Genomic DNA, 15,640 nt, shown 5'->3' on the forward strand with positions numbered 1-15,640 from the left:
GCATCTGTTCACAGCAGCTTCTTTTGATCTGCATACACACAGCTCTATAAATGCTGAGGCATTTGTAATGAAATAAGATCTTTCTCCACATTTGATCTTCATGTTCTGCCTCCTACATTTAATCTACTGAGGTCACGTTTGAATAATTAGATTTAAAACGAAATGTAAAATTAGGATTCAGCTTAATCTAAATGATGAGCATGGACATTATAATAAAATGATACATTTTATATCAAATTTTATTCACTGTATGATGACAAGATGCTTCTGTCATGGTCAGCACTGGTCTTTATTTACCCGTTGCTATGTTGAATCGTAGTTTCGGGGCTCTATTGATGATGCCTTTCTTTCCCTACTACGGCACTCAGCAGAGTGAACCTGAGCGCTTCAGTGCGTCATTCCATTGAACCACACTGAATTCACTCTGATCAGCTGTTGTGGAGCAGGAAGCTCGGAGTTGTTCAACTTAGAATTTATTTTTAAACTCAGTTTGTTGAACCTACTTCTTTGAATCAAGTCAACACACGACACCAGATGGTGGCGATGATGCACCGTTCGCTGTTTGCCAACCGCCATTCCTTCTTTTAAGAGAAAGAAGAAGAAATCTTAACGCCTGGTTAGCTGCTGACGTGTATGTGCGTGGAAGTGTCAGTGGATATTTCTGCAGCTATCGTTTAGTTCTTTCCGCGACGGTTCAAAATGAAATCATTAGATTGAGCTCGTACCTCGATGGTAAAATAAGAGCCGAGGATAGCGAGGACTATCAGCACAGGTAGGTGTCCAAAATTTAAATCACTGACCGGCTAGCCGGCAGAGCTAAAGTGCTAACTGTAGCAAATACAGCCGAATGGTATACATTAGCAAACGGTAGCGGTTTAAATACACCATTAACATGGTTCTGGTTCCGTCGCTGCCACCGTTTCCTTTCACCTCGTGGTTTTTCATTCAGTCACTGCTCGCGCTGCTCTTTAAAGCACAAAGTCTGCTGTTTCAGTCCTGTGACAGACCGGCTGTGTAGCTTCTCAGCCATCCAGGTTACAGTAGTCTTGGAGCTTGAAAGGAAGGTAACTGCACTTTTTTTCAGGGTTTTTCTTTTGTGACGACATTCCTCCTCTTCCGTTTGATCTCGCCTTCATTTCCCTTAAAACTGAACAAACGTCTTGGAGAAGGGACGAAACGTGTTCAAAAATCCAATTGACCTTCTTTTCAAGCTTATATATGGGACTCAGTAGCTTTATCAGTCCGACACGCCAGCACATCATCAGCTGCTTCAAGAAACACGATTACTACATTAACCCAGAATCTCAAATGACCGCAGAAACTAGTAATACATGAAAGAAGAGGACATCAGCCATGCAGGTTTCATTCCAATGAATAGAGTGGCTTTTATATAGTTCTTAATTTAATTATCTTTAAGCATTTCATCTGCGTGAAATTCATGGCCTTTTAAAGTGGATGTGAAACACTACATATATTAAGTGTAATTTACACCTTAAACACAAACGCACACAAACCCAGTCACAGCTTTAACACTGTCAGGGAAGCGAGAGTTAAGATCCTTCAGCATCGCTACAGGAGGAAAATAATGCTACATAACATTCTCCTTGATTGTTTGGGATTTATCAAAAACACAGAGTAAGCCTCGACTTCAGCTTGTTGTCTGACAAACAGCCTCCACGTGTTATGACATGTTTTAGAGCAGGGCTACAGTGTGTATATTAGGCTAATGCATGTAGTGTTTATGATAAGAACAAACCTCAATGTCTCAGGTGGGAAATTGGACAAACAGTGCTAATCATAGCTGTATTTACATAATAATCCAGGGTTGGGGTTAGAGGAAGCTGAAGCATCATGCAGATTCTAACCAGCACCCAGTTATTCAGAATGAACATTCATGCAAAACTTGTGTGTGTGCACATGCTTCTGCTTCACACTCAACTTGACCTGTAATGATTTGTCCATCAGTCTGCTTTGATGTTTTTCAGCCCGTTGGCTCTAGTGTTATAAAAACCCCTCACGCTTCTGTTGTATTAATATCTAAATGCTGTTTTTGCCTCCTCAGGGTAACACAAAGCGTCGCACAGCTGCACACAGGAAGGCACACAGCTGCTGCCCTCACCAGCAGCTGAACAGCAACACACAGAACAACACTTTATGAGGACTTTCCAGAGGTCAGCAAGCTCCTGTTTAAACCTGTATTTTTTGCACTATATTGGATGACTTGAAAATAGTTATAATAATACAGCCAGAAGAAAGAGCACATTGGAGAAGCTTAAACTGATAATGGTTAGTCTTTTGCTAGAAATATAACCTGCTCAAAAAACATTAAGGGAACACTTGATGATCATGGTATAACGTATAGTCGGTTTCACTTCTGACCTTCAACTCTGGTGCAAATAAAAGTGCAAACAGGTGTGCTGGCGAGGCAACAAAACAAAAGCGACACTAAATCTTTTTACCCACTAAAATGCTCGGCGTAGCGGACTGGAGCTCTGTTATACTGTGGACTGAAAGTAAAAATAGATGCAGCGTATGTGAGACAAAGGGAGAGATACAGAGTCTGCAGCACTGTTCCTGAAATCGTCATTAAAACCTTTACTGGGAAAAGCCAGCCTTAAACTCAGGAGTGAAGACGGGCAAACTTGGTAGCTGCTGTTTGTTTTACACAGTGAAATGATAAAACTCACAGCTCCGATTTTATATCCGATACCTGCAGCAGACAGGGGCGAGTCTAAAGGGGGGCATGGGGTGTACTACACTATATTAATTTCACGGCTTTCTGAACATGTTTCAACTTGAAAGTGAAATAATATAAAATATTGCATTAATATTTAAACATTTTAAAATAAAAGCTTTCTTTTTCACAAGCCAGTAAAAACGTACATGGGCCATTAAACTCTGAGCCACTAACCTGAGGGTTGTAAGGTTGGACCCTGAATTATTGTTAATATGATTTCATGTCAACACCAGCAAAACGCCTGTTTCCAGCAGCGTCCTCTTAACGTCAGAAAGCCTTCCAAGCAGCCAGAGTGAAGGTCATTATTTTATGCTGTAGTTTGGTTCATTATATCATTTTGTTTGATTGGAAATTGAAGTTGCTGGACTAGACGTGACTAAGATGGTTAATGGTTGCACTGTTTAATAAAGTTCAGGGACACCATCGGCATCCGCTCAGTGTAACCTCTGTAGCTCCAGCAGAGGGAGGACAGACGACGTCACAGATGAACTTACTCTGTTTTCCACAGGTGCGTCTTGGCAGTTTTATGAGGAACAATGGGGAAGAAGAAGGTTCCAGATTTGTACAGAGCCCCCTTCCCCTTGTACTCTGTGAAAGTGGACCCTGACACAGGACTGGTGATCATAGCAGGAGGAGGGGGGGCCTCCAAGACGGGCATAAAGAACGCTGTGGTCAGTACTGAAGATGGGTGTTGTACAGTCGCTATAGTGTTGCTGTATCATTGTCCTGATAAGGCTCATTTATGTGATATAATAATGTATACCAGGATGATCACAGACAGCATGCTATGGCGGTTTACATGCACACATGAGTTCTTCTGTTCACTTGTGCTTTTCTCCTTGTATTTCTTGACTCTCTGGAAACAAACTGTAACAAAAATAGTGTTTTGAGTGTGTTTGGTGAGAGTATCCTGATACATGATGCACACTGAGTTTGTATCCGTCGTACAACAGTAGCAGACTGATGTTTGTGTTTTACAGCACTTCCTGGATCTGCAGCTCGTTGGGGAATACCAGCACAGTGCCAGTCTCCTTCACTCCCATGATACTGACACACGTGCTACCATGAACATGGCTGTAGGTAAAGGTGTGATTGCTGCAGGACAGGATGGGACCTGCTGTCTGATGCAGTTTAAACAGTGCACGCAGAAAGAAGGCAAAGATGCTAATAAAGATGGTGAGGCATACTGCTACAAGCTAAATATGCTAAAATGACACCTCTTTATTGTGTCTGATTTCATTTAATGTTATATTTCCCAAACAGCAGCTACAGCACTGAGCATGAAGAAAAGGGTTTTATGGTCTGAGACAAAGACTGAACACCTTCTGTTCAAATAAAAAGTGTCCTCTGTGCTGCAGGGAAAAGCAAGCAGCAGGGTAACGCCAGGCTACGAGCTGGGAAAGGAGACAAGTGTGGACAGGATGGAGTTACACCACCTGGAAACATGTCAGATATGAAGGACGAGACGATTCACATCTCTGTGACCGCTTTAGCTGAAGTGCAGTCAGACCTGAACCCTCAGGATCCGCTTCAGAAAGTCGTCAGGTTCAGTCCTGACCAGAGCCTGCTGCTAACTGGAGGCACCGATGGGCACATCAGAGTCTGGGAGGTAAGACTCAATCATTTCACCCACAGCTGTTAAACATATACAGTTAGCTCCGCATAGACAGAGACGATGTTTTCTTCTAATGTTGGTTCTGTACATTACCACAATGAAGAACACTTTCACTTCAGTGACTGGCCGAAGGACTACTAGGGATTTAGAAATTTTGCGAGCCCTGGATCTCTAGTACTTGGTTGAGAACCCTTTGCTGGGAATGACAGCCTGGAGTCTTGAACTCATGGACATGACCAGGTTTCCTCCTTTCTAATGCTCTGCCAGGTCTTTACTGCAGCAGCTTTGCTGTGTGTTTGTGGGTCTTTCTGTCCAAAGTTTAGTCTTCGATAGTTAAATGCTTAATTGGGTTAAGATCAGCTGACTGATTTGGCCATTTGAGAATATTCCCGTTCTTTGCTTTAACAAACTCCTGGGTTTGTTTGGCTGTGTGTTTTTGGGTCCATCTGTATTATGAAACGCCCCCCAATCAATTTGACTGGAGTTAGCTGCATTTGAGCAGACAGTTTGTCTCTGAACACGTCAGAATCAGTTTGGCTGCTTCCGTCTGTGTCACATCTATAAACACTAGTGTCCCAGCACCACTGGCAGCACCCCCAAGCCATCACAGTCTCCACTGTGCTTACAGATGTCATGGCTTTGGATCATGAGCTGTTCCACGCCTTCTCCATGCTTTTTTTCTTGCCATCGTTCTGGTAGAGGTGGATGTTGGTTTCATCTGTCCAAAGAATGCTTTTCCAGAACTCTGCTGGCTGTTTAGGTGTGCTCTCTTTTGTTTTGCTTTCTTTTCTTTTTTTGCAAGCTCCAGTCTAGATTTTTTGTTCTTGAGACTTATGAGCGGCCTGCACCTTGCAGTAAGCTCTCTGTATTTACTTTCATGTAGTCTTCTATGGTAGACTTGGATACGCCTACCTCCTGGAGAATGTTGCTTGGTTGTGAAGGGGTTTCTCATCACCATGGAAATGATTCTGTGATCATCCACCACTGTTGTCGTGGACGTCCAGGTCTTTTGAGTTGCTGAGTTCTCCAGTGCTTGCTTTCTTTCTCAGGATGCACCAAACTGTAGATTTTGCCGCTCCTAACGGTGTGACAATTTCTTGGATGAGTTTTTTCTCTTTCCGCAGTTTAAGGATGGCTTGTTTCACCTGCACAGAGAGCTCCTTTGACCACATGATGTCTGTTCACAGCAAAATCTTCCAAATGCAAGCACGACTCCTCAAATCAACTCCAGGTCTTTTATCTGCTTGATAATGACAGAACGAAGGAACTGCCCACACCTGCCCATGAAATGGCCTTCGTCAAGTTGTCCAATTACTTTTGGTCCCTTTAAAAAGAGGGCAGCACATGTTAAGGAGCTGAAACTCCTAAAACCTTCATCCAGTTTGAATGTGGATAACCTCAAATGACACTATGTCCATATTCATAATGTAACTATGACTGGAATGTTTCAGTAAACAGGTAAAATAAGTATTGATCACATCTGCAATTTTCTAAGTACATATATTTCTAAAGGTGTTACTACAGATGTTGGTAACAGCCCATCCAATCCATGCATGCAAAGAAATCAAGCATAGCTCTCCATAAATTATGTTTAATAATGAGAAATGACACAGGGAAGCTTTGAAAACATGAAGAAAGGCATGAAACCAGCTGAAATCTATCAGTCATTAGAAAGCAATCATTTAGTGCACGTCTTGTTGTTGTTGTTGGCGACAGTGGTTACTGAAGGTAAACATGAGCACTGGGGTGATAATCTGCAAGTGGAAAGAACGTGATTTCACTATTAACCATAATAATGTATTTATTGTTTTTGAGCTCAATATTTAGTGGAGTGAGATGTTATAAGACGCTGGTGTATTTGTCCTGCAGTGGAAGAATAAAACGTTGTCTTCACCTGGTATGTCCTGTTTCAGTTTCCTTCCCTGAAGAAAAAGTTTGACTTCAAAGCACATGAAGGAGAGATCGAAGACTTGGATATAAGTCCTGGGAACAAGGTCAGTGTCAATATTTAATAACACAACTTGCACCACTGGCTACTTGATTAGGTGAACCTGTTCATCTGCTCATTAATGCAAATGTCTTATCAGCCAATCACATGGGAGCAAGCCAGTTTAGTTTTATTTATATAGCGTCAAATCACTGTAAGGTATGTAAAGTACCCTACAATAATACAAAGAAAACCCCAACAGTCATATGACCCTCTATGAGCAAGCATTTTGGCAACAGTTGAGAGGAAAAACTCCTTTTTAACAGGAAAAAAGAGAGCCAGAGATTAATAATGACTAATAATTGAATGCAGAGTGATGGATAACCACAGAGTGAGTCTAAAGGTGAGTGAAGAAGAAACACCCAGTGCATCATGGGAATCCCCGGCAGCCTACGTCTATTGAAGCATAGCTAAGGGAGGATTCAGGGTCACCTGGTCCAGCCCTAACTATATGCTTTAGCAAAAAGGAAAGTTTGAAGCCTAATCTTGAAAGTAGAGATAGTGTCTGTCTCCTGAATCCAAACTGGAAGCTGGTTCCACAGAAGAGGGGCCTGAAAACTGAAGGCTCTGCCTCCCATTCTACTTTTAAATACTCTAGGAACAACAAGTAGGCCTGCAGTGTGAGAGCGAAGTGCTCTAATAGGGTGATATGGTACTACAAGGTCATTAAGATAAGATGGGGCCTGATTATTTAAGACCTTGTATGTGAGGAGCAGGATTTTGAATTCTGGATTTAACAGGAAGCCAAAACAGGAGAAATCTGCTCTCTCTTTCTAGTCCCTGTCAGGACTCTTGCTGCAGCATTTTGGATTAACTGAAGGCTTTTCAGGGAGTTTTTAGGACTTCCTGATAATAATGAATTACAGTCGTCCAGCCTGGAAGTAATAAATGCATGAACTAGTTTTTCAGCGTCACTCTGAGACAGGATATTTCTAATTTTAGAGATGTTGCGCAAATGGAAGAAAGCAGTCTTACATATTTGTTTAATATGTGCGTTGAAGGACATGTCCTGGTCAACAATGACTCCAAGGTTCCTCACAGCGTTACTGGAGGCCAAGGATGTTTGATATAAAGGAAGGTTGGAGATTGGCCTATAATTAGCTAAGACTGCTGGGTCTAGAGATGCTTTTTGAGTAAAGGTTTAACTACAGCCAGCTTGAAGGCCTGTGGTACATAGCTGATTATTAGAGATAGTTGATCATATTTAAGATCGAAGAATTAATCAATGGCAGGACTTCTTTGAGCAGTTTTGTAGGAATGGGGTCTAAAAGACACGTTGATGGTTTGGAGGAAGTAATTATTGAAGTTAACTCAGAAAGATCAATTGGAGAAAAAGAGTCTAACTTAACATCAATGGTACTAAGAGTAGCTGTAGATAATATTACATCTGTGGGATGATTACTGGTAATTTTTTCTCTAATGATTAAAATGTTATTTGTGAAGAAGTTCATGAAGTCATTACTAGTTAACGTTAAAGGGATGGTTGGCTCCACAGAGCTCTGACTCTTTGTCAGCCTGGCTACAGAGCTGAAGAGAAACCTGGGGTTGTTCTTATTTTCTTCAATCAGTGATGAATAGTAAGATGTTCTGGCTTTGCCAGATTGCCTTATTTTTTTTTTTAAATAAAAGCAAAGAAGTAAAATTATTAATAAGATAATTAACCTTTGTAGCGTTCAGGTAGCTGCTCAGCAAATTTAGGTCTTTGGTTAAGATGACCTGCTAAAGAAATGTGATTTTGAGCGTGGCGTGGTTGTTGATGTCAGGACTTGGAAATAGAAGAAATTGCTGATTTACTGGGATTTTCCTGCTCAACTATCTGTCGTTAGAGAGTGATCTGAAAAAGAGAAAATATGTCATGAACGGCAGCTCACTGTCAGAGGAGAATGGTTGAACGTTCGAGTAGACGGTCTACAGCAGCAACTGGACTACATTTCTACAATTGCTGTTACCAAAATTGGACAACAGAACACTGAAAAATCATCTAATAATAGTGGCATTGTAAAGCGCTTTGGGTGCCTTGAAAAGCGCTATATAAATCCAATCCATTATTATTAATTCGAAAGTAACTTTTTCTACATCTGAGTGCTTTTTGTCTAATGCACACACACAGTAACACTCTGAGTGCATCAGGAGCAACTTGGGGTTCAGTGTCTTGCTCAGGGATACTTTAATAAGCAGACTGGAAAAGCCAGCGATCACAAACCACCGACTTTCCAGTCACAGGCACCCTCATGACCTCCTTAGTCACTAGATTTCTACAAATGTCAGTCCCATCTCTTCATCACCTTTTGGAGTTTTTGCCTCATGGATGTGCAGCTGACAGATATACAGCATCTGTGTGCTATGATGACAATATAGACCTGACTGTGAGGAATGTTTCAAGCACCTTGTTGAATCTGTGCCATGAAGAATTAAGGCAGCTGTGGATGCAAAAAGGGGTTCAGGCTCGTACCGGCATGGTGTAACTAAGTAGCCAGTTAGTGTAGATGGTTCATCAGTAACCTTCTGTCTGTTGTCATATAGCATCTGGTGACTGTTGGTCGGGACTTTGCCTGCAGTGTATGGAGTGGCAACCAGTTGTCTATGAGTCTTAAATGGCATGAAACCATGTCTCAAATAGATGAGAAGACCTATCGATATTTGGCTTGCAGGTAAAACCAAATCTAGCTTGTTCTTCAATCAAAGAGCATCTTAGTGTTTCATACAGTACGGTGCACCCAGAAAGCATTCGTGCTTCACTTGTTCCACGTGTTGTTACAGCCTTATTCCAAAACGCATTAACACAATATCTCACAATGATACAGTGAAACAAAGTTTACTGGAAATTTGTGTAAAATTTGAAAAATATAAAATGGAACACTTCCACAAGTATTGAGTGTTTGTGATGGAGCTCCTGCGTCCTGTTTTCATCACCTGTCAGATGCATTACTCAAGAAAAGCGATGCAGCATGTTACTTATTTACTCACTAGAGAAAGTAATTTGTTACACTACTTGTTACATTGCATTGAGATCTGAAAATGGCTGCGCACTGTTGCTCCCCATCTAACCTGACGGAGCTTCACTACGTGTCAAGCTTGTAGCATTTAACAGCTGCCAGAGGTGCTTCAGCAAAGTACTGAGCAGGCTGTACTTAGTGTTCATTTTAGTCTTTTATTTTTTAATAAACTTGCAAAGCTTCAAGCAAACTTTTTTCATTTTGTGGAGTTTAGTCTGCAGAATTTGAATGTGTAAAATAAATGGAATCCATCCATAAGAGAGATGAAAAAATGTGGAACAAGTGAAGTGATGTGAATTTCTCAGGTGCACTGTACAGACGTCTGTCAGTAACAATGACTGCATGATTGTCTGTTCGCCTGTTTCAGGTTTGGAAAGGTTGAAGACCAGAAAGATGCCCTGAGACTTTACACCGTGCAGATCCCCCATAAACGAGACAGAAAACCTCCCCCGTGCTACCTCACCAAGTGGGACGGCAGGAGCTTATTGGCCATGCTGACGGCTCCCTGCGGCACCGAGGTCATCTCCAGTCTGGCTGTCAGGTAACAGCTTCATAAATGCTGACATGCAGACTGGCTGTTGTGTGTGTTGAGATGTGGTATGACTACGATGTCTAACGAGGCCCTCACACGGTGTTTCTGATTTCAGACTTTTTAATCTGATTTAGTGCGACCTAAGCTCGACTCCTACAGAGGCTGATTATCTGCTTTAATGTTGTCACGTCCTCACTGCGTGCGACTCTGAATACTGTCGCTCCTCTGAACAAGGCTCAGATCAGAAGTCCTGGCTCTAACTCACAAATACACAAGTAAATAATCAGTAAGCTGGAGAGGAAATGGCTTCTCACTAATTTAGAGCATTTTCATTTAGCCTGGAGAGAGTGTGAAAATGAGAAGAGCTCCAGTTTTTTCCAGCACTGTGTCCATGTCGACAAAGAGGCTCTGCTGACTGTTCCTTTTTAACCTTGAATAGTAATGACTTCTTCAATAAAGTTGTAACCATTAGACAAAACATGACTCATAACAATCCCATAGACTTCTTACTGTATACAGCTACTTTCAGTATCACTGATATTTATTATGTAGACTCTTTGTCTCTGGCTGATTTTCTGAGTTTACTTGCAGAATCACTTTTAATCTTCACCCTCCGTGTTCATTTTACCTCGTTCCTACAAGGCTGCTCAACGACATCCTGCCATTAGCTAATTCTTCGATCTTAAATGTAATCACTCTTTATTAATTATGTATGCATGTACATTTAGGATGGCAATAATTAAGCTATTACTCAAAAAGCATCTCTAGACCCAGCAGTCTTAGCTAATTATAGGCCAATCTCCAACCTTGCTTTCATATCAAACATCCTTGAAAGAGTAGTTGTCAAACAGCTAACAGATCATCTGCAGAGGAATGGTTTATTGAAGAGTTTCAGTCAGGTTTCAGAGCTCATCACAGCACAGAAACAGCTTTAGTGAAGGTTACAAATGATCTTCTTATGGCCTCTGACAGTGATGCTTCTCCCACTGAAAACATCCAGATGGGATCTTAATATTATACAGATTTACTAACTGTAACCCTCTAGTTGGGGGATGGACGAGGTACCTCTGGGTTCAGGCAACAAGGATGTTGGCACTGTTCTTTAGGTCCTGTGGTTTATGTGATGGTGACTCTTGTTCTAACGCGTCCTATAGTCTAAGGAGCTTGGTAAGAAAAGTGTCTGGACTTCTTTAAGTTGCTTGAAGACGTGTCACCTCTCAAGCAACTTAAGGAAGTCCAGACACTTTTCTTACCAAGCTCCTTAGACTTAGACCTGGATGACCGAGAACCTTCACAGACAACACGTCCTATAGATGTTTACATTTGGATTTGGATAGTGTGGAGGCACTGCTCCATCTCTGTACCGCTTTAGCCGTAGCTGTCTTTTAGACGTCCCCTTTACTAATTTTCATCACTAAACTGGACCTCAGAACTAAGATGGCGAAAGTCAAGGTCTTCAGTCAGCAACCATTAGCTATGCACTTCTTTTATCAAAAGTGATTAGTGTTTCTCTGAAAGCACGTTTGCGCAGCATATTTAGTTTGGAAAGGGAAGTCGGACTTGAAGCTGTTTGCTTTCTTCCTTGTAGTGACTCTGGAACATTTCTTGGCCTTGGAACTGTGACAGGATCAGTAGCAATCTACATCGCATTCTCCCTACAGGTGACACGCTGCACTCACAGATGCATAAATCCAACAAGCAGCCATGTTTTTAACTTATAACGTGGTGTTTGTATGCAGAGGCTGTATTATGTACATGAATCACACGGCATCGTGGTGACAGACCTGGCCTTCCTGCCTCACTCCATGAAAGGCAAGAACATCAAGGGGAACAATGAAACAGCCCTGCTGAGCGTAGCTGTGGACAGTCGCTGCCAACTACACCGTGTCGCCAGAAGAAGTAAGTCTTGCATCATCATTTATTAAACATGTCTCATAATCTCAGAGCCTGTTGATCATTTCCTGTGTTCTCTCCAGGATACTTCCCTGTTTGGCTGGTGTTGTTCTTCTGTGGTGTCCTGGTGGTGGGAGTCGTTCTCCTCCTACAGCACCTCTTTCCAGGGTTTATTTAAGTCGTACATGTTGCCATGAATGAGCATTTAATCATCTCTCTGCATCGGCGGACCTGAGTTCAGCCTTCATGTGTCCCATCACTGCACCGTTACTAAACCAAACCTGGACAGAGTTAAAGGTTTATCATCGTTTAAAAGCCGGGATTTTTATTGGATTGTTTTGTGAGGACTGTAAAAGTTTTTACTCACGTTGCCTTTTATTAAAAAAACGTTCACAGTGAATAATCCATGACTTTGAGTAACTTTAAAAAAAAGGTATCCCCTGGTTGGCAGCAGAGACATGAATGATGACAGAAGCTGCTCGTTGGTTAAACATGTTTTTGTCTGGATTCAGCTCAATATAAATAAAAATGAATCAAACTGAAATGATGATTTTCATTGGACGTCTGAATTCAGACGTTTCCTGTGCGAGCTTGTGTCGTGTTGCTAGAAGAATAGCAAGTCTGGCTTTATGAACACCTGAACAGCTTCTTCAGCCTAAGCACAAAAATAAGAATTAAAAAACAACCTGATTCCATTTGGTTAAATAAAAGAATAAAAACTAACTAATAAAAACCAATGAAGTATTAGCAGTTTACTTTGTGCTTCCCAACAGTGACTGTTCAATCTCTAAATTTTACAGCAGTTAGTTTTAAAAACCTGAAGTTTATTTGAGCACAGTAGAAACTTGCTATTGAACTCACTCATCCAACAGGTAAATGTCTCAGATGACCAGACAAATGTTTGATTGTTGGGTCTTAACTTAAAAGTATTGTTTCTTGAGGCGACTGTTTGGTCCTGTGTGAATAAAACAACCACATGCACATAAAGGTTATTTTAATTTATAAAGACACTGGCTGTAAACAGCTGGCCTGAGACACAACAGACCAACAGGACTAATCATTAGTGATAGTATGTCTACATCAATAAACTGCAAACTTTCCTTCTCGTTAAAGAGCTCGTGCTCTTGTTGCATTAAGCAGTAGCTTTATTTCAATGATCTTAATATTTCTACTATCAGCTGTCACGATGTTTAAGCCTCTGGCCTGGGCCTGGATAAGGTACCTCTGGGTTCTGGTAACAGGGATGTTGGTGCCTTTGTGGATGGGTCTGGTTGTAGCACATCCTGCAGATGTTCACACTGGGATCTGGGTAGTGTGAAAGCTGCACCAAAAACTGCATGTACTTTAATATGCTGTTTTCCCTCTCCTTTCAAAACTGCATGCCCAAAGTATTTTCCTAGAATATTATTTGGAAAGTATTCCCAGCACTTCACTCGTCATGTTACAGCCTTACTCAAAAATGGATGAAATCTTCACATCACACACAGTGCAGAGAAGTGATTGTGTGAATATTAGACAACGCTTCAGCAGAAAGGACACACAAACAAGTATACCTGCCCAACTAAGAGTTTTCTTTTTTGTTCAAGCTTCTTCCACTGATGGAGGACGCTGATGTTTGGAAGCTTCAATCCTGCAGAAATATTTGTACTTATTCTCAGCATGATGTATATTTTACAGTACTGCTTAAATTCTTAATTTATGATTAAAAACCAGCTTCTATTGGTTCTTGGCTTCAAAATATAAAATCAGTCACCTATTTAAAAAAATGCTAATGGTTGATATTTCCTACCTCTTGAGCTTCAGTAGGTGGCACTAATGTGACGGTGCAGGTCCTGGTAGAGGAGCTGCTAACATGAACACTGTTTATGGGATTTAAACAGTAGTCACCTGTTGGTCTAAACTGATGACCAGAGTGCAGAGCTCATGTCTGGGCCATTTACACCTGTCCGGGCAAACAACCTGCTGGTAACCCCGCCCCTTTAAAAAAAACCAAGTACAAATGTTTGCCTCTGCTGCTTAATGGCAACATGTCCGAGTGTTATTAGATAAAATCTCAAAGACAAATATCAGCAAAAATATCAATACACACCAGCAACACCAGTATCTGTATAAAAGCACATTTCAGGCTTGGGATTGAAAAAATATGACAGATTAAATGATCTCTACATTATTTATATGCTCCCTTTACAAATAGGAAAAATACAGCAAGCTGATACATTAATGGCACGATGCCCATCTCTTTTAACGCAGTGTTGTATCAACAATAACAAAACAAACTGAAAAAGAGTCCTGCTTTCAAAACGTGGATTCTGTTCATCATCATCATCAGTGCTTTCAGCGGGAGAAACGTTTCATCACCCATCCAGCTGACTTTGGTTTCAGCTTTCAGGGAGGAGCCTAAAAGAAGGTTTAAATGACAAAATCTTATTGAATACAGTTTTAGCGGCGCCATGACAACGTAGGACAAATCTGTCAAAGGAGGAGCCGCCTGTAAGAGGACATGGAGTCAGACGTTCACACCTGAAATCTGCATGTTTACAGACTTGTTCCATGTTTCGTTGCTCAGGTTGGGTTTTTGATACTTTGTGCAGTTGGTTGCTGTGTTGGCTTATTGAGTCATCTAAGAAATAAATGGCAAACGATTATTTTTGGTCAGTTAATTATAAAATCAAAGGTATCAAAAACCGTTCACTGTTATTGGCCCAGGTATCAAACAGTTACACAATACTGGCCCAAAGAAGAAAGAGTAAACGAATGATGAAGGCCTGAGACAGCACAAAAACAAAACGTGATTCCATATATTGTACCGTTCATGTGATAATGTTTATGATGCACTTTGATATATAATCTCAACACAAAATGTGTGTTGGTATGTGTTTTCAGTAGAAAATGTATCTTCTAAATAATGTTTTAATCCTAAATAAATATCTGCATGAAAAACAGTCCATTTAAATACATGATTTGCATAAATCACCTAAAAATGAAATTCTGGGTGCTGGTTTAGCTCAGTGGGATGAGGAGGCGACCACATGCTGCAGGTTCTCCCTCTGCATTCCTGTCAGTCTCTGCTGTGTCTCCAATGAAAGCTGAAAAATGAAATCCTGGCACAGGCGTGAAGGGAGATCTGGATCTGTTTAAGGATTTTCCCTGTTTATCCAGCAAAAGAAGCAGCTGACTGCAAAAGGGTCGTCTGTGGAGGAGGAAGGAGATGGAGGCTGGAGACGGTCAAACCTGCAGACACTTCAGCATGCTCAGGCCATGGTATAGCCATAGCTCCCACAGTGCAAAGCCACCAGCAGGCGGTCCCTCAGGACCTCCTTGCTTGGGTATTCTGGAAGTTTCAGCATGTTGATACTGTGGAGGGGGTAAAGGCGCCATGACCAACACAGCAGGGGAACAGCTCATTCTTTACCAAAACAACTGCAGCTATATTAATTACCTGTATGCTTGGTTTGAAACTTTCCAAGAAAGAAAGATTTTATGTACTTTTTCCCAGTATTTATTATATTTATATGTAATTTCTCTCTATTGGAAAATGAAGGGGGAATTAGCAAATGATAGCAGGACGGAAAAAGAGATCTGTTTCTAATTACCAGGTACTCGAGGTAGGCAGCAGGTTGGAGGTGTACGGGACTGCAGCAATAGTGAATTTCTGTAAACCGCTCCCACCCATCAGGTAGGCAAATCCTCCATGAGGAACCCTGGAACTGGACGAGGATTATATTAGCACCATTCACTTTAAAAGGCATTTACACGTTTCTATATTTTAAAAAAAAACTGTAGGAGGAATCAAGCTGACAAACCTTCCTGTGACAAACTGAAGCAAGAGAACCCTCTCCTCCTGGGTCAGGCCCGTCACCACGTCCCAGAACCACTAGGG

At 41.3% G+C, this 15,640-nt stretch overlaps 2 protein-coding genes across 2 annotated transcripts in view; one reads left to right on the forward strand and one right to left on the reverse strand.

The window, feature by feature from the left end:
- The first annotated feature begins 391 nt into the window (after positions 1-391).
- preb (prolactin regulatory element binding) lies at positions 392-12,304 on the forward strand. The gene is made up of 11 exons (XM_084942592.1): positions 392-772; positions 2,063-2,171; positions 3,246-3,408; positions 3,718-3,913; positions 4,096-4,346; positions 6,266-6,346; positions 8,863-8,990; positions 9,703-9,876; positions 11,456-11,528; positions 11,607-11,766; positions 11,844-12,304. Exons 3-11 carry the CDS (start codon positions 3,274-3,276, stop codon positions 11,936-11,938), a joined length of 1,293 nt encoding a protein of 430 aa, XP_084798718.1. The 5' UTR covers positions 392-772; positions 2,063-2,171; positions 3,246-3,273; the 3' UTR covers positions 11,939-12,304.
- Positions 12,305-13,762: 1,458 nt separating this feature from the next.
- hace1 (HECT domain and ankyrin repeat containing E3 ubiquitin protein ligase 1) overlaps positions 13,763-15,640 on the reverse strand; it is a 39,346-nt gene continuing 37,468 nt past the window's right edge. Inside the window, exons 22-24 of the mRNA XM_084942591.1 lie at positions 15,564-15,634; positions 15,354-15,467; positions 13,763-15,114 (exon numbers count right to left, since the gene is read on the reverse strand). Of these exons, the coding sequence (XP_084798717.1) occupies positions 15,012-15,114; positions 15,354-15,467; positions 15,564-15,634 (288 nt within the window). The 3' untranslated portion in view covers positions 13,763-15,011. The remainder of the gene's footprint in view (positions 15,115-15,353; positions 15,468-15,563; positions 15,635-15,640) is intronic.

Source organism: Perissodus microlepis, chromosome 11 (genome assembly GCF_051167445.1).
Source record: "Perissodus microlepis isolate ML-2025 ecotype Zambia chromosome 11, ASM5116744v1, whole genome shotgun sequence".
Taxonomy (NCBI): Eukaryota; Metazoa; Chordata; class Actinopteri; order Cichliformes; family Cichlidae; genus Perissodus; species Perissodus microlepis.